At 38.3% G+C, this 25,242-nt stretch overlaps 1 protein-coding gene across 1 annotated transcript in view; it reads right to left on the bottom strand.

The window, feature by feature from the left end:
- LOC128662178 (ammonium transporter Rh type C-like) overlaps positions 1-22,938 on the bottom strand; it is a 178,648-nt gene extending 155,710 nt beyond the window's left edge. Inside the window, exon 1 of the mRNA XM_053716005.1 lies at positions 22,752-22,938. Coding sequence (XP_053571980.1) covers positions 22,752-22,938 — 187 coding nt within the window. The remainder of the gene's footprint in view (positions 1-22,751) is intronic.
- Positions 22,939-25,242: the final 2,304 nt, after the last annotated feature.

Below are 25,242 nucleotides of genomic sequence, written 5' to 3'. Positions count from 1 at the left end.
AGGGGGCGGATCGAACATCGCATATGTTCGCCCGCCGCGGTGAACACGAACATGCTATGTTCGCCGGGAACTATTCGCCGGCGAACTATTCGCGACATCACTAATGAAATATACCAAAATGGGCCTAGATCAATATTTTGGGTCGTCTACTAAAAAAAAAATATAGTTTTGATAGGAAAATAAAAAAAAAACAAGGCTTTATTTCTGTTTAAATGTAGTGATGGCAAAAATGCTAAAAAAAAAAAAAAAAAAAAAAGCTTTGGGGCCGATTTATCAAGGGCCGAATGGCCCCTGATGCCTCTGTTTCCGCATGAGCCTTTAGGCTCGCCGGAAACAGCAGTTATGAAGCATCTGTCTTAAGACCGCACTCCATAACTGGTCCGCTGCCTCTGAGGCTGCGGTCTGCAATCCGCCTGATCCTATACGATTGGGTTGATTGACAGCCACTGCAAATCTGCTTAAAAGCTGTGTAATGCGGCGATGCTATGGCGTAAAGCAGGCTAAAAGTAAAAAAGTGAGTCATTGTGAACCTCATTTGCATATATTACCCAGAATCCTTTGCTGCATTGGCAACAATATATACAGAGAGTTTCTGTGGGAATTTTAATTGTTGTTTTATAGATAGATATTGTACCAAAAAACATTGTGTATATATATATATATATATATATATATATATATATGTATATTTATATATATTGTACCAAAAACATTATATATATATATATATATATATATATATATATATATATATATATATATATATATATATATATATATATAAAAAAAGTAGGCAAGGGGAAGGCACCCACCGTTTTAAAATGTAACTTTTTATTCACAGATAAACGTTTTCGGGGGTTGCCCCTGTCCTCAGACCAAACGAACACATAAAAAAACTCACCCTTTTATGAAAGAACCCATCACCAAGTGATTACTATCAGCTGTTCTCCCTACACGTCCAGCACACACAACTGCGCATGCGAAGACATACTACAGGGCCCAGCAGGGAGCAAAATTAGTCCATTATCACATCCATCCCCATGGCAACTTAACACCGCCGTGTCCTACCAGACTAAAATGACAATCAAAATGAGCCACAGTATTTCATAACAATCCTTATTGACAGGCATAAACATAACAACAATCAGTGCATCATGTCTTAAGGCCCTTTATATGCATTCTCATTACCGAGCCAAACCACTGCTGCCTAGCAAACAAATCACGCTAACCGGGGCCAGCCAGTGACATTTTAGTACACTCCCACATCTTCACTGCGTATTCCTCACATCACCTATCCCACAGTTAAACAACATTCCCCCGATCGACAACTAAAGAAATCACAAAAAAACATACAACATCCACTGAACACCTTGAACATTCATGTCACTACAAACACATTACTAGCCTTATGCAGCAAAAAACCACATCGACACTCATACTCAATAATCACAAACCCTTCGCACGGCCACACAGAAGTAACAAATATTTATTTATGAATGAATAAATAGAACATATTCTTCTATGTGAAGAACATTAGAATGTAAAATATTCATATTTCATGTCGGGTTAGCACACTTGGTTAAGCGCGATCAGGTTTACATGAGGCTGTTATTTATTTATTTCTACTTTTTGTGCTCCATTGAAGTCTAAGGGGAATGCATTTAATGCAGTCATGATATTCCAAGTTTGGCTTTTTTCGGAAATTGGTTTAGCACTTGAGCAAAAACATTTTACTTTCAACTTGTAATATGAGCCCTACCCAATGAGTGCAAAAAGCCTCCGTCTAGCAGAGTTAATGTGCAAGTGTAAATAGCAACCCACTCGTAATCTACCCAATTAACTCTCTGTCCTCACTTTTGGGTATAAAAGTAATCCAATTTTGTAGCAAAGGTGCTGGCTCGAAATAATTAAACTAGGGTAAAAGCATTTTTTTACCAATAGCGTCTAGAAAAACTTCTACAAAGCTGTTGTTTCAATGTCAGGGTACTGTTACTCAGTTTTCACTTCAGGAAAGTATATTTAGCTTTGATTCTCAAATTAATTAGTACATGAGCATAATTGAAAAAAAATATACCTACTCAATGGAATAATGCAATTTAATGCATTATTGATTAATTTATTAAACTGGATATTTAATTGTTAACAGCTACTTTACCATTATTTTGAATAGCTACTTCTGCCTGTTGTACTTGCATTGAAAAAATGAGTAAAAAACGTTTTCTCTGTGTGTTTGTGGAGGGGGGGGGGTTAATGAAGAGAGAGATTGTGTATGTGAAATAGCTGCTCATGCTTTACTTGCAGACTCAGCTCATTGTTATGGGCATGTGCTAGGTGATGGTTGTATGATGAAAAAACACCATGAAGAAACAATACTTTGCAGTAAACATAACAAGTCCCTTAGAAGATATCAAGGGGAAACAAATTTTATTGTACGTCACTTTAAAAATGAGGAAAGAAAATGCTCCAATATGTTAGCTGTTCATATATGGTAAACCAATGACAAGAGGCATATGTGAATAGCCACCAATCACTATCTTACACTGCAGCACTTGTGCTTACCAAGGTATGCTTTTCAATTAAGGATTCCAAGGGGAAAAAAATATGTTTGATAGTAAAAGTAAAGTGAAAAGTTTCTTAAAATAGCATGCTCTGAAGTTTCTAAACCAAATCACTTTAATTTGAACTCCAAACTCCAATGTTATTTCCTTATTCATAGAGTAATGATTTGTAATTTACTTGAAAATAACATTGATTTTCTTTTAGGTTTGTCAGAATGTATAAAAAATATGCAGTGTATGACTAAGAACTTAGCATGCACTTTTCTTATGATACTGTCATGGTATTTTGGATTGTTAGGAGTATACATGATTTTATCATCAAAAGTAATTGGTTAAGTAGTTACAATATTGTATGCAGCTTTTATTGGCACTTTCACCTTGTAATTCCAGTTTGTAAATATTTGTTATTCAAACATACAACAAAGTTGCTTAGCACAAAACCTGTACCAAGTGACAAAATTAGTGCATGTCAAATTAATACCAGAATGCTTTGGCAAAACTGTAAACTTCTGTATACATTGCTAAGCATACCAAACAATGATCTTTTAAATTAGTTATAAAATAGTTTGGGGTTGAAGAGAAGAAAACTAGGGATGTGAATTTGGAGGTTTTATTAGTAAACAAATTAAGAAAATGGCCGCCACCAGTTGCATTCAGCTATTCTCAGACAGATTTCGGGGGATATCTATCAAGCCGTCAACTTTGCTGCCTTCACCGGCACCAATACGCTCACCTAACATTGCCTAACATCACGGCCGCGTATCTCAATATGCTCTCCATATTTATAAAAAAAGCCGGCAAAAAGACACGCACCAAGTACGGGGCAATGAGCATCGGACTGTTGTTAACTAGCAGTCATCGATCTCGCATCTATTCCGCTTTTACCAACTTTATTTATACCCTGTCACTAAACGCCGACACTATACTAAATTGTTTAACCCCTATCCCGCCACTCCCCGCCCCCCCTAAATAAATGTATTAACCCCTAAACCTCTGGCCTCCCACATCACTACAACTAACTAAACCTATTAACCCCTAAACCGCCAGCCCCCCACATCGCCATAAACTAAATTAAGCTATTAACCCCTAAACCTAACAACCAGCTAACTTAAAATTACCACATCCCTATCTTCAAATAAATTTAAAGTTACCTGTAGAATTAAAATAATTTTAAAACTATTAATTAACCTACCCTATTATCCTACAATTAAATTAAACTAGCAATTAAATAAACTAAATTACATATTAAAAAACCTAACCCTACTAAAATTATTTAAATCTACTATTAAACCTTATTACAAATTACTAAATTACAAAAAAAATAAAACGCTAAGTTACAAAAAATAAAAAACACTAAATTACGATAAACAAACCACATTATCAAAAATAAAAAAGAATTACACCTAATCTAATAGCCCTTTCAAAATAAAAAATCCCCCCCAAAAATAAAAAAAACCCTAGCCTGCAATAAACTACCAATGGCCCTTAAAAGGGCCTTTTGTGGGGCATTTCCCCAAAGAAATCAGCTCTTTTACCTGTAAAAAAAATACAAACACCCCCCAACAGTAAAACCCACCACCCAACCAACCCCCCAAATAAAAAACACCTATCTAAAATAACCTAAGCTCCCCATTGCCCTGAAAAGAGCATTTGTATGGGCATTACAATGACATTTAGCTCTTTTACATGCCCAGACCCTAATCTAAAAATAAAACCCACCAAAAAACCCTTAAAAAAACATAACACTAATACCCGACAATCCACTTACAGTTATTGAAGTCCTGCCTGAAGGATCCATTCAGCTGGCGAAGTCATCATCCAGGCAGCAAGAAGTCTTCATCCGGGCGGCCTCTTCCATCTTCATCCATCCGGCGCGGAGCGGATCCATCCTGAAGACATCCGGCATGGAGTATCCTCTTCATACGGTCGCCGCCGTAAACTGGATCCAACATGGCGTCCCTTGCATTCCTATTGGCTGAAAGATTTAAATCAGCCAATAGGATTAGCGCTGCTAAAATCATATTGGCTGTTCCAATCAGCCAATAGGATTTGAGCAGCTCTCATCCTATTGGCTGGTTGGTTGGTTGGTTGGGTGGTAGGTTTTACTGTTGGGGGTGTTTGTATTTTTTGTAAAATAAATATATCTTTTTTTACTGCTTCTGGCTTATAGCAGGATCACTTGCTACTACGTCAATTTTAATTATAAGCGGCCCCCTTAGCAGCTGCTCTGAAGATGTTTCCCATAGGACATAGCAGAAGTAAATCCTGGTTGTACTGTTATCCAGTTATATCTGTTTTGTTTTAAAAAATATCTTTTGATCTCATCGTGTTCCATTGTAATGTATGTTAGTAGATTATGCAGAAATAAATAAATCATTTTTTAATTCACCTACTTGCTCAATGTTGCCTATGGCAATGTTCTTAATGTTTTATGATCCACCCAGTTTCATAAGAGTGAAACTCAGTGACATCCCAAAAATAAAATAAATGATTAAATAATTCTTAACTTAAGAGAAAAGAAGACAAACTTATGCATACAGAAATATATAAAGTCATATACTGCTTATGTAATATTGCTGGCCTGGCCACAAAAAAAGTGATATTTATCTTTAACAAAATCCTATATATTTATAATTCAATATTATAGTTATACAGTATATTGTACTATTTATTCTATAGTTTTCTTATTCTACTAATGGCCCTCAGAAGCTGCTACCTGGTGGGATCATACTTGTGTTTAACCCCTTTGAAGGGGTAAACAAACCATTATCTAGAACCAGTAATGCCAAAATATCACATTAACAAGAGACTGTAATAACAGACTCAAGAATAATTGATTTCCATTATACTTTAATGTATTGTGGGTAAGGCTGATCTCTTCCAGTAGCAATACATATTCTTATAAACAGGTTGTTGTATTGTAGTCTTATTCATAGGTATCATATATTTTGTGCCACACATTATTCAAAGCAATGGGATAACAATGTTTTAAAAATAAATGACTATAGTAAAAATGTGTCCTAGTGTACGTCAATTAAAATTGATTAAAAACAATTATTCAAATTATTTTTTATCTAACTTTAAAAGCTTACATGTGGTCATGAACATATACATCTCAACATCCTTCATATCTGCCTGAGAAATGTCATCACCATTCACAATTGTATAGCCAGAATGTAATTTGTGCAAGTGCGTTGCATGTCATAGTTCACAATCTCATTGACAGGTGAGTCTGGAAACATTGGGCCATATTACAAATGTTGTACTAAATAACCTTTTTGCCTGCGTGCTAACTGTGCTCCAAGTGAAATTTTAGTTAGTGCGTATTACAAGATTAAATTAAAAAGTTAACGCAAGATAAAAAAAAAGTCCATAGACTTCTCTAGGGTGTGTTTTAAATAAATATAAGTTGTTGGCATTTATCATTGCACCAGCAGTTTTTGTGAACTGCTGGTGCAATGCCGCCCCCTGCAGATTCACGGCCAATTGGCCGCTAGCAGGGGGTGTCAATCAACCCAATCGTATTCGAACTGGTTGATTTCTGCCCGCCACTTCAGAGCTGGTGGACAGGCTATGGAGCAGCGGCCTTTAGACCGCAGCTTCAAAACTTTTGTTTCTGGCGTGCCTGAAGGCTCTCCGGAAACATGGGGCATCAAGCTCCGTACGGAGCTTGATAAATTGATCCCTAAGACTGAATAAAAATGATATTGCATGTCTATAGGTATTTGACTGGGAAGGGCTCAAAAGTATATATATATATATATATATATATATATATATATATATATATATATATATATATATATATATATATATATATATATATATGTGTGTGTGTGTGTGTGTGTGTGTATTTATGTGTATATATGTATGTATGTGTGCACATACAATACACACACACATATATATATATATATATATATATATATATATATATATATATATATTATTTTTATTTTTTAATAAAAGTTAGAAAATGAAGAAAGGCAATGAGATTTAGTAAGAATGAGGATAAGGAAGGGAATGGGAAAAGATAGCCCTTTCCAGTACTAAATCATTTAGCCTTTAATAAACTATACACTTTAAGGTTTATGAATTGTATCACAAATGATAGTACACAGTGGATTGCTACAAACTAAACATCAGTTTAATGCTGAATGCAAAAATAGTACAACAACCAGCAGAAATAATTGTGTATAACAAACAAACAACAAATTTTGTTATTTTGTTGCAATGGGCCCCTTGAATTAATACCATCTGAGAATTGAAGCAAATAGTCCTAGAAAAATTAAAGTCTAAAATGAATTGGAATCCAAATTAGAACTGTAATTTTATTGGGGATCCCCTTTCTGAAGCAGTGAACATTGATTTAAATACAGTCCTTTTAAAGGGACATAATACTCATATGCTAAATCACTTGAAACTGATGCAGTATAACTGTAAAAAGCTGACAGGAAAATATCACCTGAACATCTCTATGTAAAAAAGGAAGATATTTTACCTAACAATCTCCTCAGATCAGCAGAGTAAGTGCTGTATAAAAAAGTTATACTCAGCTGCAGCCCAGCGGCAGGTAAAAAAAAAAAAAAATGAAGAAATGAACAGCAGCCAATCAGCATCAGCAGTGCTGAGGTCATGAACTCTTTTACTGTGATCTCATGAGATTTGACTTAACTCTCATAAGATTTCCTAGTAAACTTCCTTAAACTGAATAGGGAAATAACATGAGAGTGCACGAGGATCATCCCTTCGGCTGTCCCAGGACAGACATACTGATATGCTGCTTAGAAATCCTTTACAATGGGATGTGGCTACTGAGGAACTTTTTAGGTGAAATATCTTTCTTTTTTACATGGAGATGTTCAGGTGATATTTTCTAGTCAGCTTTTTACAGCTATACTGCATCACTTTCAAGTGTTTAAACATTTGGGTATTATGGTCCTTTAACTTGCAATTTATTTTTATATCCTTTTGAAGATGCAAGTATAATATTACTTGAAAACCCTAGCTAGGCGTTAAGTGCAGCAGTAATTCTAATATCCTAAAATCTGCTTGATATACAACCTGAGTGAGTACTATATTTGAGCTCTGTTTCAAAGTGGCTGTATGGAGGAAACACAGCAATTCTAATGTTGCAATTATTAGTGTGACTGTTTTCAAGCAATATTATACTTGCATCTTCAAAAGGATATAAAAATAAATTGCATTTTAAAAGGACTGTATTTAAATCAATGTCCACTGCTTCAGAAAGGGGATCCCCAATAAAATTACAGTTCTATTTTGGATTCCAATAAATTTTGGACTTTCATTTTTCTGGGACTATTTGCTTCAATTCTCAGATGGTATTAATTCAAGGCGCCCCTTGCAACAAAATAACAAAATTTGTTGTTTGTTATACACAATTATTGCTGCTGGTTGTTGTAACATTATTGCATTCAATCCACTGTGTACTATCATTTGCGATACAATTCATAAACCTTAACGTGTATAGTTTATTAAAGGGTAAATGATTTAGTGCTGGATAGGCATATCTTTTCCAATTCCCTTCCTTATCCTCATTCTTACTAAATCGCATTGCCTTTCTTCTTTTTCTAACTTTTAATAATACATAATTATTCATTATAGTCCCCAAGCACCAGTAATTGCTACAGAAAACGTAGCAATTATTTGTTAAATCTCTCCACTAATTATGTGGTGCGGTTACTTTAGATATATAGATATATATATATATATATATATAGATATATAGATATATAGATATATATATATAGATATATAGATATATAGATATATAGATATATAGATATATAGATATATATATATAAAATACGAAAGTTCATAGGGATTTGCACTCTCACCTTTTAAGATATGAGCCAGGGTGTCAGGAGCAGCAATATCCAATTCCAAGTAATAGATCCGCACTCGCTAGACTTTCAAAAAACAATAGTTTATTGTGTACAGTGACATTTTGGGGAGCCAACTGTCGCCTGGTCTGATGAAGGGGACAGTTGGCTCCCTGAAAACGTCACTGTACACAATAAACTATTAATTTTTTAAAGTCCAGCGAGTGTGGATCTATTACTATATATATATATATATATATATATATAGTAGCCCTTTCTAGACAAAGACTAGATATACTATATCCCTTTTAACCTTTTTAAAACATTTATATATAAAACCACTGGTGTGTATGCACTCTCACTATCCTTGGACAACTGCCAGGGTGCTATGTAGGTAAAATAAAGTTTGTGAAAAAAGCACTCACTGGTCTGGCGACATCTGTGACAACAAGAAAAACTTTTATTCAAGCGTGACGTTTCGAGACAAAAATAGTCCCTTCCTCTGACAAACAAACTGTGCAAAAAAATGGCCTTTTAACAGGCACCTGGAAATCCCCCCCTAAGAGAACAGCCAATCATGACTGTTTATACAACACACCCCCAAGGGTAACCAATGTGTATATCCTGATGTGAGTGACATGAGTGAACCATGTTAAGTATGGTATAAAACAGTGTGTGAAATAAAATCAACCCGAAGCCTCAACGATATTCCCAGTGGAGTGATCAGTGTACATAAAAGCAACGAGAACCTGCATGTGCATTAATCATCATTAAATAATTAAAGTAGGACAAACATGTATCCCGTTTATCGACCAATCATCTATAGGCGTGAAAAAAAATCAACCAAATGGTCTAGTCGTGCGTACGTGTCAGTATGACCCGACACGCCCACAAATTTGGTAACTAGTATCTGTAACTACAGACTCATCACAAACCGTGTTTCAAAGTATCAAGGCAATAAAAGGACTTAAGTCAAATTGTCCAACCATTAAAATATAACCAAAGATCATAATAAAGCACTATGCCCCTTCAGTAGTGATGTCGCGAACCTAAAAATTTTGGTTCGCGAACAGCGGACGCGATCTTCCGCAACTGTTCGCTAACGGGCGAACCGCCATTGACTTCAATAGGCAGGCGAATTTTAAAACACACAGGGACTCTTTCTGGCCACAATAGTGATGGAAACGTTGTTTCAAGGGTACTAACACCTGGACTGTGGGATGCCGGAGGGGGATCCATGGCAAAACTCCCACGGAAAATTACATAGTTGATGCAGAGTCTGGTTTTAATCCATAAAAGGGCATAAATCACCTAACATTCCTAAATTGTTTGTTATAACGTGCTTTAAAACATCAGGTATGATGTTGTATCGATCGGGTAGTGTAAGGGTTACGCCCGCTTCACAGTGACAGACCAAACTCCCCGTTTAACGCACCGCAAACAACCGCAAACAGTCCATTTGCACAACCACAAACTCCCCCATTGCTACAAGATAGATAGATTTGATAGATAGATAGATAGATAGATACATAGATTAGATAGAAAGATCAATAGATGCAATGGATACATTTGATAGATACGATAGATAGATTTGATAGATAATTTCCCAGACAGAGAATTACAAGACGTGCGGTCTGGGACCCATGGTAAGGTTACTTCCTTTTCCACAATCGAGTACAGGTTGGGGATTGCCTTTTGTGCAAAGAAATTTCGGCCGGGTACCTTCCACTGCGGTGTCCCCTATCAGGGGACGTGGTCGTGTATATGGCATGGATTTTAGGAACCGGGAGATGGAAAAAGATGCTTGGTCGGTCCTCCTACTTCAAATTTGGGGCACTGCGCGTGCAATCTATTGTGCCACCAGATATGAGTGGTGTGTTAAGTAGTACTATTCCTATCACTTTAATCCCTGTTGCGTGCCTTTTTTTGTTTTGTTTTTTGAAGCCATAGTGCAGCACCAGAGGCCAGAAAAATTTGGCATGTACAATGTAAATTAGGTATTGTTGCAGCCCCTGTAGCAGCGGCCAGAAAAATTGATGTTTGTTTCCCTGGCAGAAAGTGCCCTAAAACATTACGGCTTGAACCCTAGTTGGTGGCGGATAAGTCACGCAAGTTATCCAGCATTCGAAGACAACTTACAGCAGCTTGTGGACCATTTATAGCCCAAGGCAGATCATCTAATTACTTTTTATGTATCGCCCAATGTCAGTCCCTTCGGGATCCATCCCTCATTCATCTTAATAAAGGTGAGGTAATCTAGACTTTTTTGACCTAGGCGACTTCTCTTCTCAGTGACAATACCTCCTGCAGCACTGAAGGTCCTTTCTGACAGGACACTTGAAGCGGGCAGGCCAGAAGTTCTATTACAAATTGGGATAGCTCAGGCCACAGGTCAAGCCTGCACACCCAGTAGTCAAGGGGTTCATCGCTCCTCAGAGTGTCGAGATCTGCAGTTAAGGTGAGATAGTCTGCTACCTGTCGGTCGAGTCGTTCTCTGAGGGTGGACCCTGAAGGGCTGTGGCGATGCATAGGAGTTAAAAAGCTCCGCTTGTCCTCCATCAACAACATGTCTGTTAAGCGTCCTGTCCTTGCAGGCGTGGTCGTGGGAGTCGGAGGATTACTTTCACCTCTTCCCCTGTTAGATTCCTGTTGTGCTGTGACATCACCCTTATACGCTGTGTAAAGCATACTTTTTAATTTATTTTGGAACTGCTGCATCCTTTCCGACTTGCGGGAATTTGGTAACATTTCAGGCACTTTATGCTTATACCGGGGGTCTAGTAGCATGGACATCCAGTACAGGTCCGTCTCCTTCAGCTTTTTTATACGAGGGTCACTCAACAGGCACAACAGCATGAAAGACCCCATTTGCACAAGTTTGGATGCCGAGCTACTCATGTCCCGTTCCTCGTCCTCAGTGATCTCACTGAAGGTATGTTCTTCCCCCCAGCCACGTACAACACCACGGGTACCAGATAGGTGACAACGATCACCATGGGATGCCTGTTGTGGTTGATCTTCCTCCTCCTCCTCCTCAAAGCCACATTCCTCCTCTGACTCCTCTTCCTCACAATCCTCTTCCAGCGTTGCCGCTGGTCCAGCAAGCGATGCTGATAAGGCTGTTTCTGGTGGTGATGGTGACCACAACTCTTCCTCTTCACCCTCATCTACGGCCTGATCCAGCACTCTTCACAGGGCACGCTCCAGGAAGAAAACAAATGGTATGATGTCGCTGATGGTGCCTTCAGTGCGACTGACTAGGTTTGTCACCTCCTCAAAAGGACGCATGAGCCTACAGGCATTGCGCATGAGCGTCCAGTAACATGGCAAAAAAATCCCCAGCTCCGCAGAGGCTGTCCTAGCACCCCGGTCATACAAATACTTGTTAACGGCTTTTTCTTGTTGGAGCAGGCGGTTGAACATTAGGAGTGTTTAATTCCAACGTGTCGGGCTGTCGCAAATCAACCACCTCACTGGCATGTTGTTTCGCCGCTGGATATTTGCAAAATTCGCCGTGGCCATGTAGGAACGCCTGAAATTGCCACACACCTTCCTGGCCTGCTTCAGAACGTCCTGTAAGCCTGGGTACTTATGCATAAAGCATTGTACGATCAGATTACACACATGTGCCATGCACGGCACATGTGTCAACTTGCCCAATTTCAATGCCGCCAACAAATTACTTCCGTTGTCAGAAACCACTTTGCCGATCTCCAGTTGGTGCGGAGTCAGCCACTGATCCACCTGTGCGTTCAGGGCGGACAGGAGTGCTGTTCCGGTGTGACTCTCTGCTTTCAGGCAAGTCAACCCCAAGACGGCGTGACACTGCCGTATCCGGGATGTGGAATAGTACCTGCGGAGCTGGGGGAGTGCCGTTGATGTGGAGCAAGACACTGCAGCAGAAGAGGACTCAGCCGAGGAAGAGGTTATGGAAGAGGATGGAGTAGGAGGAGTAGAGGAGGTGGCAGCAGGCCTGCCTGCAAGTCGTGGCGGTGTCACCAACTCCTCTGCAGAGCCACGCATTCCATGCTTGGCAGCCATCAGCAGGTTTACCCAATGCGCAGTGTAGGTGATATACTTTCCCTGACCATGCTTTGCAGACCAGCTATCAGTGGTCAGATGGACCCTGGCCCCAACACTGTGTGCTAGACATGCCATTGCTTCCTTTCACACAATCGAGTACAGGTTGGGGATTGTCTTTTGTGCAAAGAAATTTCGGCCGGGTACCTTCCACTGCGGTGTCCCAATAGCTACAAATTTTTTGAACGCCTCAGACTCCACCAGCTTGTATGGTAAAAGCTGGCAGGCTAAGAGTTCAGACAAGCCAGCTGTCAGATGCCGGGCAAGAGGGGTGACTTTGGGACATTGGCTTCTTATGCTCAAACATGTCCTTGACAGACACCTGACTGTGGGCAGATGAGCAGGAACTGCTACGGAAGAGAGACGGAGTGGCGGATGGTTGAGAGGGGGCAAGGAGGACAGCAGTGGTTGACGTGGCTGAAGATGCTGGACCAGGAGGAGGATGGTGGCTTTGAGTTTGTGTGCTGCTTCTACTCATGTGTTCATCCCATCGGTGTTTGTGATGTGAGACCATGTGCCTTCGCAAAGCAGTTGTACCTGAGTCGTTGCACTTCCCACGACTCAGTTTCTTTTGGCACAGGTTGCAAATGGCATAGCTGTTGTCAGAGGCAGACACACAAACAAAATGCCACACTGCTGAGCTCTGCGATGACGGCATTCTGGTGGTGGCAACAGCATGCATTGATTGGCGTGCTGTCTGGCTGACCCTGGGTGCCGATGCATGCTGTCTGACTGTGCCACTAGCTCCTTGCGACGACCTCCCCCTGCTTTGAACTTGTCTCCTCCTCCTCCTCCTCTCTGTCTCTCCATCTGAACTTTCCCCCCTCTTCTTCTTCTCTTCTAGCGGGCACCCACGTGACATCCACGGACGCATCATCATCAACCGCTTCACTTGTATCTGACAAATCAACAAAGGAAGCAGCAGCGGGTACAACATCATCATCATCACACCGTACGTCCATGTCTGTAATGCTGCCTGACTGAGACATATCACTGTTATCTACATCCTCTGTCAATGATGGTTGCGCATCACTCATTTCTTCAAACTGATGTGTCAATAACTCCTCTGACAGATCAAGTGAAGCGGCTGTGGTTCTAGTGTTGGTGGTGGCGGCAGACGGGTGAGTGGTCACTTGATAGGTGCCCGAAGCTAAGCTGGAGGTGGATGGTGTGTCAAGGTTCTGAGCGGAAGCTGTAGAAGATTGGGTGTCCTGTGTTAGCCAGTTAACTAGGTCCTCCTTAGAACTTTTTGCGTTCATGGTACGTGGCCTCTGAACACTGGGCATTATTGTAGGGTCAAAGGGAATCACAGCACCACAACAGCACTTGCGGGGTGGCCTGCCTCTGCCTGTCATTTTTTTTTTTTTTTAAATGTACACTTACACTACTATTAAACAAAATATGAGTGGTGCCACTGGGCAAGTGGGCACAGTATACGCTGTGAGTCTGACACAAAAAAGAAGACTGATGTTTCACAATCCAAAAAGTTTATTTTTTAAATATTTACACTACTGTTACAACAGATATGAGTGGTGGCACTAGTTGACAAGTGGCACACACGCTGGCAGGCAGGCAACTGCAATTAGATTACACTAGCAGACTGATGTTTCACAGTCAAAAACGTTTTTTTTTTTTTTAATATTTACACTACTGTTATAACAAATATGAGTGGTGGCACTAGTTGGCAAGTGGGCCTGGCACACACGCTGGCAGGCAGGCAACTGCAATTAGATTATACTAGCAGACTGATGTTTCACAGTCAAAATTACACAGGCAAAAAAAAACCCCCAAAAAAAACGACTGATGTTCTAGCCCTAAAAAGGGCTTTTTGGGGTGATGTCCAAACAGCAGAGATCAGATGAGTCCTTCAGGACTGTAGTGGACACTGAATACATTAGCCTAGCTATCAATTTCCCTAAAAAAATCAGCAGCAGCTACACTGTCCCTCCTCTCACTAACAATGCAGGATCAGAATGAATCTAAAATGGCTGCTGCCCAGGAGCTGGGAGGGTCTGGGAGGGAGTGTCTGCTGCTGATTGACTGTAATGTGTCTGCAGACTGTGAGATACAGGGTCAAAGTTTACTCAATGATGACGAATAGGGGACGGATCGAACATCGCATATGTTCACCCGCCGCTGCGAACAAGCTATGTTCGCCGTGAAATATTCGCAGGCGAACAATTCACAACATCACTACCATTCAGCACCTAAGTAAAAAGGAGATCTCAATACCTTAAGCGCCGTACGTGTAAAGCATAGAGTGGAGGGCAGGACCAGTCGACATATACACACCTCGGTACACCATTGGGCCCTGATCATAATGTGGGAGTGGACATCGTGTATGTAAACATCGCTTAATGCGATCGTTTGAAAGCTTATCCAAATCTCCAACAGCCAATGTCCACAGAAACTAGCCAGCTGGATTTAGAATAGAACCATCAGGATTAATTGCTAACATAAAACACTGTGTCCCAGTATATCGGGGGCTCAAAAAATATAAATAAAATGAATGAAGCAGTGGAGCAGAGTAGAAAAAAAAAGTGATAATAATCATATAACCTTTCTAAATATTTCAATTAGGTATAACCCCGTGAGAAAAGGAACTCCCAAAAGGACTGTGTACAACCACATCATCAAATAAACGAATACATCAACTAGATGCTAAGGACCCTGCATTTGGCAGTCATATTCTTCTAATCAAAAAACAAAACAAAAGCCAACTGTCCCCAATTTACAAAATAATTAACGGTGCAGAAAGTAGAGAATGATTAAAAATTAGTTAAAAATTCAAAACTCAAATCTAAGCTATGGTATTAAGGAAATGGTTTATGATAATGCTAACTGTCTGGTCGTATTGCTTTGCTTGCTAAAACAGAAGCCAAATAAAGGCAATTGGGACATATTTCGTCATTCCTGATGCAACAATCAACCAATTTGACTCCCCCCAGACCATGGTGCCTATTTATCAAGCCATCAACTGTGCTGCATTCGACAGCACCAATACGCTTGCCTGACATCGCCTAACTTCGCTGCCTGAATACATTCTCCATATTTAACAAAAAAGTTGTCAAAAAGCCACGCACCAAGTACGGGGCGATGAGCAGCGGGCTGTTGTTTACTAACAGTCATCGATCTCGCTGCTCTTCAGCTTTTTCCCAGCTTTATTTGTATACTGTCACTAAACACTTACACTATACTAAACTGTTTAACCCCTATACCGCCGCTCATGGACCCCGCCGCAACTAAATAAAGTCATAAACCCCTAAACCGCCGCTCCCAGAGCCCACCGCCACTCTAATAAACTTATTAACCCCTATTTCTCCGCTCCCAGAGCCCACTGCCACCTACATTATACTTATCAACCCCTAATCTTCCGCCCCCTACACCGCAGCCACCTACGTTACGTTATTAACCCCTATCCCTCCGCTCCTGGAGCCCACCGCAACTAAATAAAGTTATTAACCCCTAAACCACCAGCCCCCCACATCGCCATAAACTAAATTAACCTATTAACCCCTAAACCTAACAACCCGCTAACTTTATATTAAATATCAACTCATCCCCATCTTATTATAAATTTAAACTTACCTTTAGATTTAAATTAAACTATATTAAATTAATAATTAATTTACCCTAACTTTTAAACTAAAATTACATTAAACTATATTAAAATAAAAATTAATCTACCCAAACAATTATACTAAAATTACCTTAAACTATATTAAACTATTAATTAATTTACCCTAACAATTATACTAAAATTACCTTAAACTATATTAAACTATTAATTAATCTACCCTAACTTTTAAACTAAAATTACATTAAACTACAAATCAAAATAACTATATTCTATATTTAAACACCTAACCCTATTTAAATAATTCAAATCTACACTAAAAAATTACAAAGTTACAAAAAAAAACTTACAACTAAGTTACCAAAAATAACAAACACTAAGTTACACAAAAAAATAAACACTAAGTTACAAAAAATAAAAAATAAATTATCAAAGATTTAGACTAATTACACCTAATCTAAGGGCCCTATGAAAATAAAAAAGCCCCCCTCCCAATATAAAAAAACCCCTAACCTACAATAAACTACAAATATCCCTTAAAACGGCCTTTTGCGGGGCATTGCCTCAAAGTAATCAGCTCTTTTACCTGTAAAAAAAAATACAAATGCCCCCCAACAGTAAAACCCACCACCCACACAACCAACCCCCCAAATAAAATCCCAACTAAAAAAACCTAAGCTCCCCATTGCCCTGAAAAGGGCATTTGGATGGGCATTGCCCTTAAAAGGGCATTTAGCTCTTTTGCAGCCCAAAACCCTAATCTAAAAATAAAACCCACCCAATAAACCCTTAAAAAATCCTAACACTAACCCCTGAAGATCGACTTACAGTTTTGAAGATCCGACAGCCATCCTCCAAGAAGCCGGGAGAAGTCTTCATCCAATCGGCAAGAAGTCCTCCAAGAAGCCGGCTGAAGTCTTCATCCAAGCCCGCAGACGTCTTCACCCAGACGGAATCTTCTATCTTCATCCATCCGGCGCGGAGCGGGTCCATCTTCAAGACATCCAACACGGAGCATCCTCTTCTTCTGACGGACTAACGACGAATGAAGGTTCCTTTAAATGACGTCATTCAAGATGGCATCCCTTAGATTCCGATTGGCTGATAGAATTCTATCAACCAATCGGAATTAAGGTAGAAAAAAAACCTATTGGCTGTTGCAATAAGCCAGTAGGATTGAACTTCAATCCTATTGGCTGATCCAATCAGTCAATATGATTGAGTTTGTATTCTATTGGCTGATTGGAATAGCCAATAGAATGCAAGCTCAATCCTATTGGCAGATTGCAACAGCCAATAGGATTTTTTCTACCTTAATTCCGATTGACTGATAGAATTCTATCAGCCAATCGGAATCTAAGGGACGCCATCTTGGATGAAGTCATTTAAAGGAACCTTGATTCGTTGTTAGTCAGTTGGAAAAAGAGGATGCTCCTCTTCAGATGTTTTGAAGATGGACCCACTCTGCGCCGGATGGATGAAGATAGAAGATACCGTCTGGGTGAAGACTTCTGCGGGCTTGGATGAAGACTTCGGACGGCTTCTTGGAGGACTTCTTGCTGCTTGGATTAAGACTTCTCCCGGATTCTTGGAGGATGGATGTCGGATCTTCAAAACTAAGTCGATCTTCAGGGGTTAGTGTTAGGATTTTTTAAGGGTTTATTGGGTGGGTTTTATTTTTAGATTAGGGTTTTGGGCTGCAAAAGAGCTAAATGCCCTTTTAAGGGCAATGCCCATCCAAATACCCATTTCAGGGCAATGGGGAGCTTAGGGTTTTTTAGTTAGCTTTTTATTTGGAGTTTGGTTGTGTGGGTGGTGGGTTTTATTGTTGGGGGGTATTTGTATTTTTTTTTTACAGGTAAAAGAGCTGATTACTTTGGGGCAATGCCCCGCAAAAGGCCCTTTTAAGGGCTATTTGTAGTTTATTGTAGGCTAGGGTTTTTTTTATTTTGGGGAGTTTTTTTTATTTTCATAGGGCCCTTAGATTATATGTAATTAGTTTAAAGCTTTGATAATTTCTTTTTTCTTTTTTGTATCTTAGTGTTTATTTTTTTGTGTAACTTAGTGTTTGTTATTTTTTGTAACTTATTTAGTTTTTTGTAACTTTGTAGATTTAGTGTAGATTTAAATTATTTGAGTAGAGTTAGGTGTTTAAATATATAATATATTTAATTTAATTTGTAAGTTTATGTAATTTTAGTATAAAAGTTAGGTTACATTAAATATTATTTTAATATAGTTTAATGTAATTTTAGTTTAAAAGTTAGGTTGGATTAATCATTAATTTAATATAGTTTAATTTAATTTTATTATAATAGTTAGGGTAGGTTAATTATTAATTAATAGTTAAATTTAAATCTAAAAGGTAAGTTTTAATTTATTATAAGATAGGGATGAGTTAATATTTAATGTAAGGTTAGCGGGTTGTTAGGTTTAGGGGTTAATAGTTTAATTTAGTTAATGGCGATGTGGGGGGCTGGCGGTTTAGGGGTTAATAGGTTTAGTAAGTGCTAGTGATGTGGGAGGCCAGGGGTTTAGGGGTTAATAACTTTATTTAGTTGCGGTGGCCTCCGGGAGCGGCAGGATAGGGGTTCAAAACTTTTATTTAAGTGGCGGCGGTGTCGGGGCGGCAGATTAGGGGTTAATAAATATAATGTAGGTGGCGGCGGTGTAGGGGACGGCAGATTAGGGGTTAATAAGTATAATGTAGGTAGCGGTGGTGTCGGGGCAGCAGATTAGGGATTAATAAGTATAATGTAGGTTACGGCGGTGTCGGTGCAGTAGGTTAGGGGCGTTTAGACTCGGGGTACATGTTAGGGTGTTAGGTGTAAACGTTTCTTTTATTCTCCCATAGGAATCAATGGGATATCGGGCAGCAACGAACATAAGCTTTCACTGCTTTTAGACTCCCACTGATTCCTATGGCATCCGCCGCCGGAGGGGTGGCGGATTGAAAACCAGGTACGCTGGGCCGGAATAGTGGCGAGCGTACCTGGTAGTTATTTGATAACTAGCAAAAGTAGTCAGATAGTGCCGAATTTGCATTCGGAACATCTGTAGTGACTTAAGCATCGATCTGTGTCAGACTGAGACCGGCGGATCGTATGTTACATCACAAAATTCTACTTTTGCCGGTCTGTAGCCTTTGATAAATAAGGCAAATCAAGCTCTCCACAATTACGCTGCAAAATTCCAGAATTTTGCGGTTGATGGCTTGATAAATAGGCCCCCATATCTGATCACTTCACTCACAAATGTTACCCAGCTCTCCCCTATCTTCCCTCTTAGTCCATTTAACATGCATTGTCCTAACAGAACCAGAATATCCACACCATCATGAAATTAAAATATCCCTAATTCTAAGATATCCCTCCTCAAATTAACCAAATTACAAAACAACCCCTCTAAATTACTGAAAACCCTAAACCCAATATATTAAAATAAAAATCATTTTATAAAAAAAAATAGGTTTAATAATGTTAAAATATAATAATAATAATAGTAACAATAACAATAATAATAATAATAATAACAACAATAAGACAGGGAACCCAAATGCTTTCTTTCATGATTCAGAGAGGGGACACAATTGTTAAAAAGTTTCCAATTTACTTGTGTTTACTTGGAAGGATTTTTTTTTTAACAATTATATACATTTGCAAGAGCACTAGTAATTCTCCAGACATATACACACTACATACTTACAAAGAATACCATGAGAACAAAGCAAATATGATAAGATAATAAAACTGGAAACTTACTGTCTGAATTATGAAAGTACAATTTGGGTTAATTTACCCCCTCCCCCCCCATAATTATCAAACCCTCATTTCATTAGTCTTCTGTCTTTATTCTAGTTAGTTAAGCCCACTCATGGCCCAAGCCACCTTATATTAATAAGAAGCCCCAGAGGAGGAGCCAGTAACTGGGAGAAGGATCAATTTATTCCTGAATTTCAGAAGACTCCTAATATGCTGATTGATCAGAAGCCTAGCTGGCAGAGATTTTTTGCTATGCGGGTTCCTGGGGTGTTAGCAGCAGTTTTTATATTTCCATGTTTAATATTTTTAATAGTATTTTTTTTTTTTTGCCCTTTAGGACTCAAACCATTAAAACATACTGTAGCTCCAGGGTATTATTTCAGTGATAGCCATATGATAACATCCCTGTGATGATGTAGGTGACCCTACTCAACCTATAGTAGCTCACTACTTGTTGCTACCTACCACATAAAGCACTCAAGGTGTGACCCCAGCTAATGAGATATTTTCAATATCCGCTGGGTACAGCTAGTTTTACAGCTAGAGCTGACAATGGGATCTAGGTTACTATTGGCAATATTGCTATTTTCAGCACAAGGCAGAGCATTTCCACAGAGCCACCTGACACACCTATGCACTCATCTGAAACCAGCTTATGGGCAGTCACCTACTTTGTTGTATACAATGTGTTTATGAGCCTTAAGGCATAATATCTAAATCAGTGATGGTCTACTTCCTATCACATAGGGGCCCCATATAAATGTATGGCTATTAAACAAACAAATAATATAAAAGTTATATATTTATATAATACATTTGGTTAAGGTTACATGGTACTTTCTGCCTGCTGTTCTTCCCTCTAGAGGGCTCTTCTGAGATGTTGTGGTCACCCCAAAGCACAGCAGGTTAACATGTCCAAAGTGGCAACCCTACATATAACATATGCTAAATATATTAACATTTGTATTTGCACAAGTCTATTGCCACATCTAAGCAAATTATATACATATATTTAAACCTGTGCATGGCACACATCTAAAAGAAATAAATTATATTATGTAGATATTTAATTAGTATATATTAGTAAATATTTCACATACATTTAATTTTACTTAGAATATTATCATGGTGTCCTACACACACACACACACACAAAGGGGTCATAGATTGTAACATGGACAGTCCCTTAATAAAGGCCCCTGTCTGTATTGTACATATATAAATTGGAAGGTATATACAGATGGTCTATGGCAGGCTCCACATAGCTCTGTGAGTGCACTGGTCTCAGTCAATCAGTTAAGTAGCATTTCAACCAATGGGCTCATTTAAAGGTCACTAGAAACTTAAAGGGACACTGAACCCAAATTTTTTCTTTCGTGGTTCAGATAGAGCATGCAATTTTAAGCAACTTTCTAATTTACTCCTATTATCAATTTTTCTTTGTTTTATTGCTATCTTTATTTGAAAAAGAAGGCATCTAAGCTTTTTTGGCTTTCAGAACTCTGGACAGCACTTTTTTATTGGTGGATGAATTTATCCACCAATCAGCAAGGACAACCCAGGTTGTTCACCAAAAATGGGCCGGCATCTAAACTTAAATTCTTGCATTTAAAATAAAGATACCAAGAGAATAAAAAAAATTTGATAATAGGAGTAAATTAGAAAGTTGCTTAAAATGTCATGCTCTATCTGAATCATGAAAGAAAACATTTGGGTACAGTGTCCCTTTAAGTATCATATGCATTGAGCAACAGTTCATTTTAGGGAACCATTAGGGGCCGACAGCCATGATGCATTGCTAATGGGCTAAGAATCAAGGATAATACCCCCTGTATACATTCAGTTAAATTTGTTTTTAGAAACAAACATTCTCTGTTTTCTAAGGGAACACATCTTTTGAGCCAATGACAAAAGGCATATATGTGCAACTACCAATCAGCAGCTAGCTACCAGTAGTGCATTGATACAATAGGGCCGATTTATTAAAGTGCTGACAGACATAATATGATGTAGCGTATCATGTCCGACATACATCGATAAATGCCAACAGCATACGCTGTCGGCATTTATCTTTGCACAAGCAGTTCTTGTGAACTACTTGTGCAATGCTCCCCTGCAGATTCGCGGACAATCGGCTGCTAGTAGGAGTTGTCAATCAGCCCGATCATTTAGGATCGGGCGGCGCAGCCTCAGAGTGGGCGGACAAGTTATGAAGCAGAGGTCTTTAGACCACTGCTTCATAACTTCTGTTTCCGGAGAGCCTGAAGGCTCGCATAGAAACAGGGGCATCAAGCTTTATTTGGAGCTTAATAATTTGGCCCCTATGTATCTTTTTCAACAAACGATATCAAGGGACCAAAGTAAATTTGATAACAGAAGTAAATTGAAAATTCTCTTAAAATTGTATTCTTTAGTCAGGAAAGTTTATTTTTGGCATTCATGTCACTAAAATGAATATAGAAGTCTAAAGGAAGCCTAGGGCATTTAAAACCACTTTATATGTTTTTGAAGCCAAAGTAACTTGGAATTTGCAATACCTTTGTAGGTACAATATGCTATGATCTGAATAGGGAAGGAGGCAGGTGCAGCTTTCAACCTTTTTATCAAGCAATATAGAAATGACATTTCTTGTGTTGGTCTAAGACTGAACACATAAAAAACAAAGTATTGTTTTGCCTTTCAGTCCGCAGTTAATAAAACAAGTGGGTAAACATTAAATACAATCTTGAGTTTTGTAAAACAATAATATATTTGACACAAAGTGTAAAGATTAAAAGAACCACATTTCAGCCAGAAGGAAACTTTACAGAGAAAGTACATTTATTTCTCTTCAAAAGAGGTGGAAAACAGCAACTTTTTAAAGGGAGTGCAAGATAATGTGTATAGTTTAAATATATATATATATATATATATCAATATATAAAATACTTACTTGGATACCTGTAATAAAAACTTTTTTCATTGTCACTTGGAATGTTGTTAGCCAGTTTGTATTCTTCCCAATGGGGATCAGTTTCGATGTTATAACGTACAAATACTCCAAACAGAATTATCATAGCAATTTCCCAGGTAAGGCAAATCAATGGTAGTTTTAATCTCATGCATGTATTTTTCATCATCTTGGCTATTTTATATTACAGGTAGCCCCCAGTTTACGCCGGGGTTAGGTTCCAGAAGGAATGGTTGTAAATTGAAACCCAGTTTAATGAAGAAAAACTTTTTTTTACTTGCATTTTTCTGCAGCTAAGGGAAGTGGCTGCTAGATCTTGTTCCATTGCTCAGGTCTGGTTATACACTGATTAATTTCATCCTGCCTGTGTTTAATCACACAACAGACTGCATCATCATCATCAAACTAAGTTTAACCCTTTAAGGACACAGCTTTCAGTTTGCTCAATTGTTTTATTACAGGAAAAATCTGTTACATGTCCTTAAGAGGTTAATGAACAAAAACGTTTTTCACTTGCCTTTTTCTGCAAACAGTTCTCTGCATTGAGTCTGCAGCTATGGGAAATGGCTGCTAGATCTTGTTCCTTTGAAAGCAGATTCATTGATCATGTCTGGCTTGCTTTTCTTTGCATGTGTTTGCTGCAACACAAGCGGACAGCTCCACCTACTGGCTATTTTAATGTATGCATGTGCTAATGCTTTCAATAGCAGTCAATGCTTTTCAATAGCAAAAAAAAAAGGGTGTTATTCTGAAACGGCGCAAAATTGAACCGTCGTAAACCGAGGGCCACCTGTATTTCTCTATAAACAATGAAAGTTTCAGTTCCTTATATGAACCAATATATAAATATATGCCCTGCTTCATGCAGCTATATAAGCAAAGGGTTCCCAAAGTTTTTAATATGATAGAAATTTGTGCTTCCATTTTATATAGCTGGATGTTTGGGGTGTGACTTCATCATTGTAATTTATAATCTCTTTATTTTAGAAAAGGGAGGAGTTGCAGAACACTATTGTGTGTAATATATATTACATGCTTGTCATACATTTTATAAGGTATAGAGCTATAGATATATATTCCACAATATTATATACTGAATAGAATGCATTTAAAGGGACAGTAAAGTCAAAACTAAACTTCCATGATTCAGATAGGACATGCAATTTTAAACAACTTTCCAATTTACTTTTATCATCAAATTTGCTTTGTTCCCTTGGTGGTATTTTTGAAAAGCTAAACCTAGCTAGGCTCAAACTGATTTATAAACCGCGTAAAACCGCCTCTTAGCTCAGAGCATTTTGAAAGTTTTTCACGGTTAGACAGTGTTAGTTCATGTGTGTCATATAGATAACATTGTGCTCATTCCCGTGAAGTTATTTAGGAGTATTCACTGATTGACTACACTGCATGTCTGTCAAAAGCACTTAGATATGGAGGCTGTCTGCAGAGGCTTAGATACAAGGTAATCACAGAGGTAAAAAGTATATTAATATAACTGTGTTGGTTATGCAAAAACGGGGAATGGGTAATAAAGGGATTATCTATCTTTTTAAAAAAGAAAAAAATTGGTGTAGACTGTCCCTTTAAAGTATGTAATCTGGCTATTACGTTTTAAAATTATTGCATTACAGTTAAAGACAACAATTTTAAAGAGATGCCCCTGAAGACATTTTACTAAGAATATTTAAATAGCTTACCTTTGTGCAGAAATATTTTAAGACTTTTATACTCAACTTTTTCTTTAATACACTTTTATACACAAGCTTTTTCTGTGAAATACACCCACAAATGTATATTTTTCGAGCATACCATACAGTTTAAAGGGACACTGAACCCAAATATTTTCTTTCGTGATTCAGATAGAGCATGCAATTTTAAGCAACTTTCTAATTTACTCCTATTATCAATTTTTCTTCGTTCTCTTGCTATCTTTATTTGAAAAAGAAGGCATCTAAGCTTGTTTTTTAGAAACATAGAATTTGACAGTAGATAAGAACTAAAAAGGCCCATCAAGTCTACCCATATTACATGTTACTTTTTCCTTAGGATAGCCTTATGCATGTCCCAGGCATTTTTAAATTCCTTTACAGTCTTTGTGTTTACCACCTCAAATGGAAGTTTATTCCATGAATCCACCACCCTTTCTGTAAAAAAATGCTTCCTCAAATTTCTCCTGAATCTACTACCCTCTAACTTGAGATTGTGACCCCTTGTTTTGGCATTTATTTTTTTTGTGAAAAATGCTTTCAGCTTCTATTTTATTAAGTCCCTTCATATATTTGAAGGTTTCTATCATATCACCTCTTTCCCTTCTATCCTCTAAGCTATACATATTTAGATCATAGAGCCAGGTACCATTTTAGTAGCCCTCCTTTGGACAGCTTCTAGTTTATTTATATCTTTCTGAAGATATGGTCTCCAGAACTGTACACAGTATTCCATATTTGGTCTAACTAAAGATCTGTAAAGTGGC

The sequence above is a fragment of the Bombina bombina genome, chromosome 6, assembly GCF_027579735.1.
Source record: "Bombina bombina isolate aBomBom1 chromosome 6, aBomBom1.pri, whole genome shotgun sequence".
Taxonomy (NCBI): Eukaryota; Metazoa; Chordata; class Amphibia; order Anura; family Bombinatoridae; genus Bombina; species Bombina bombina.
Note: the sequence above shows the minus strand (reverse complement) of the source record. Positions and strands in the feature narration are given on the sequence as shown.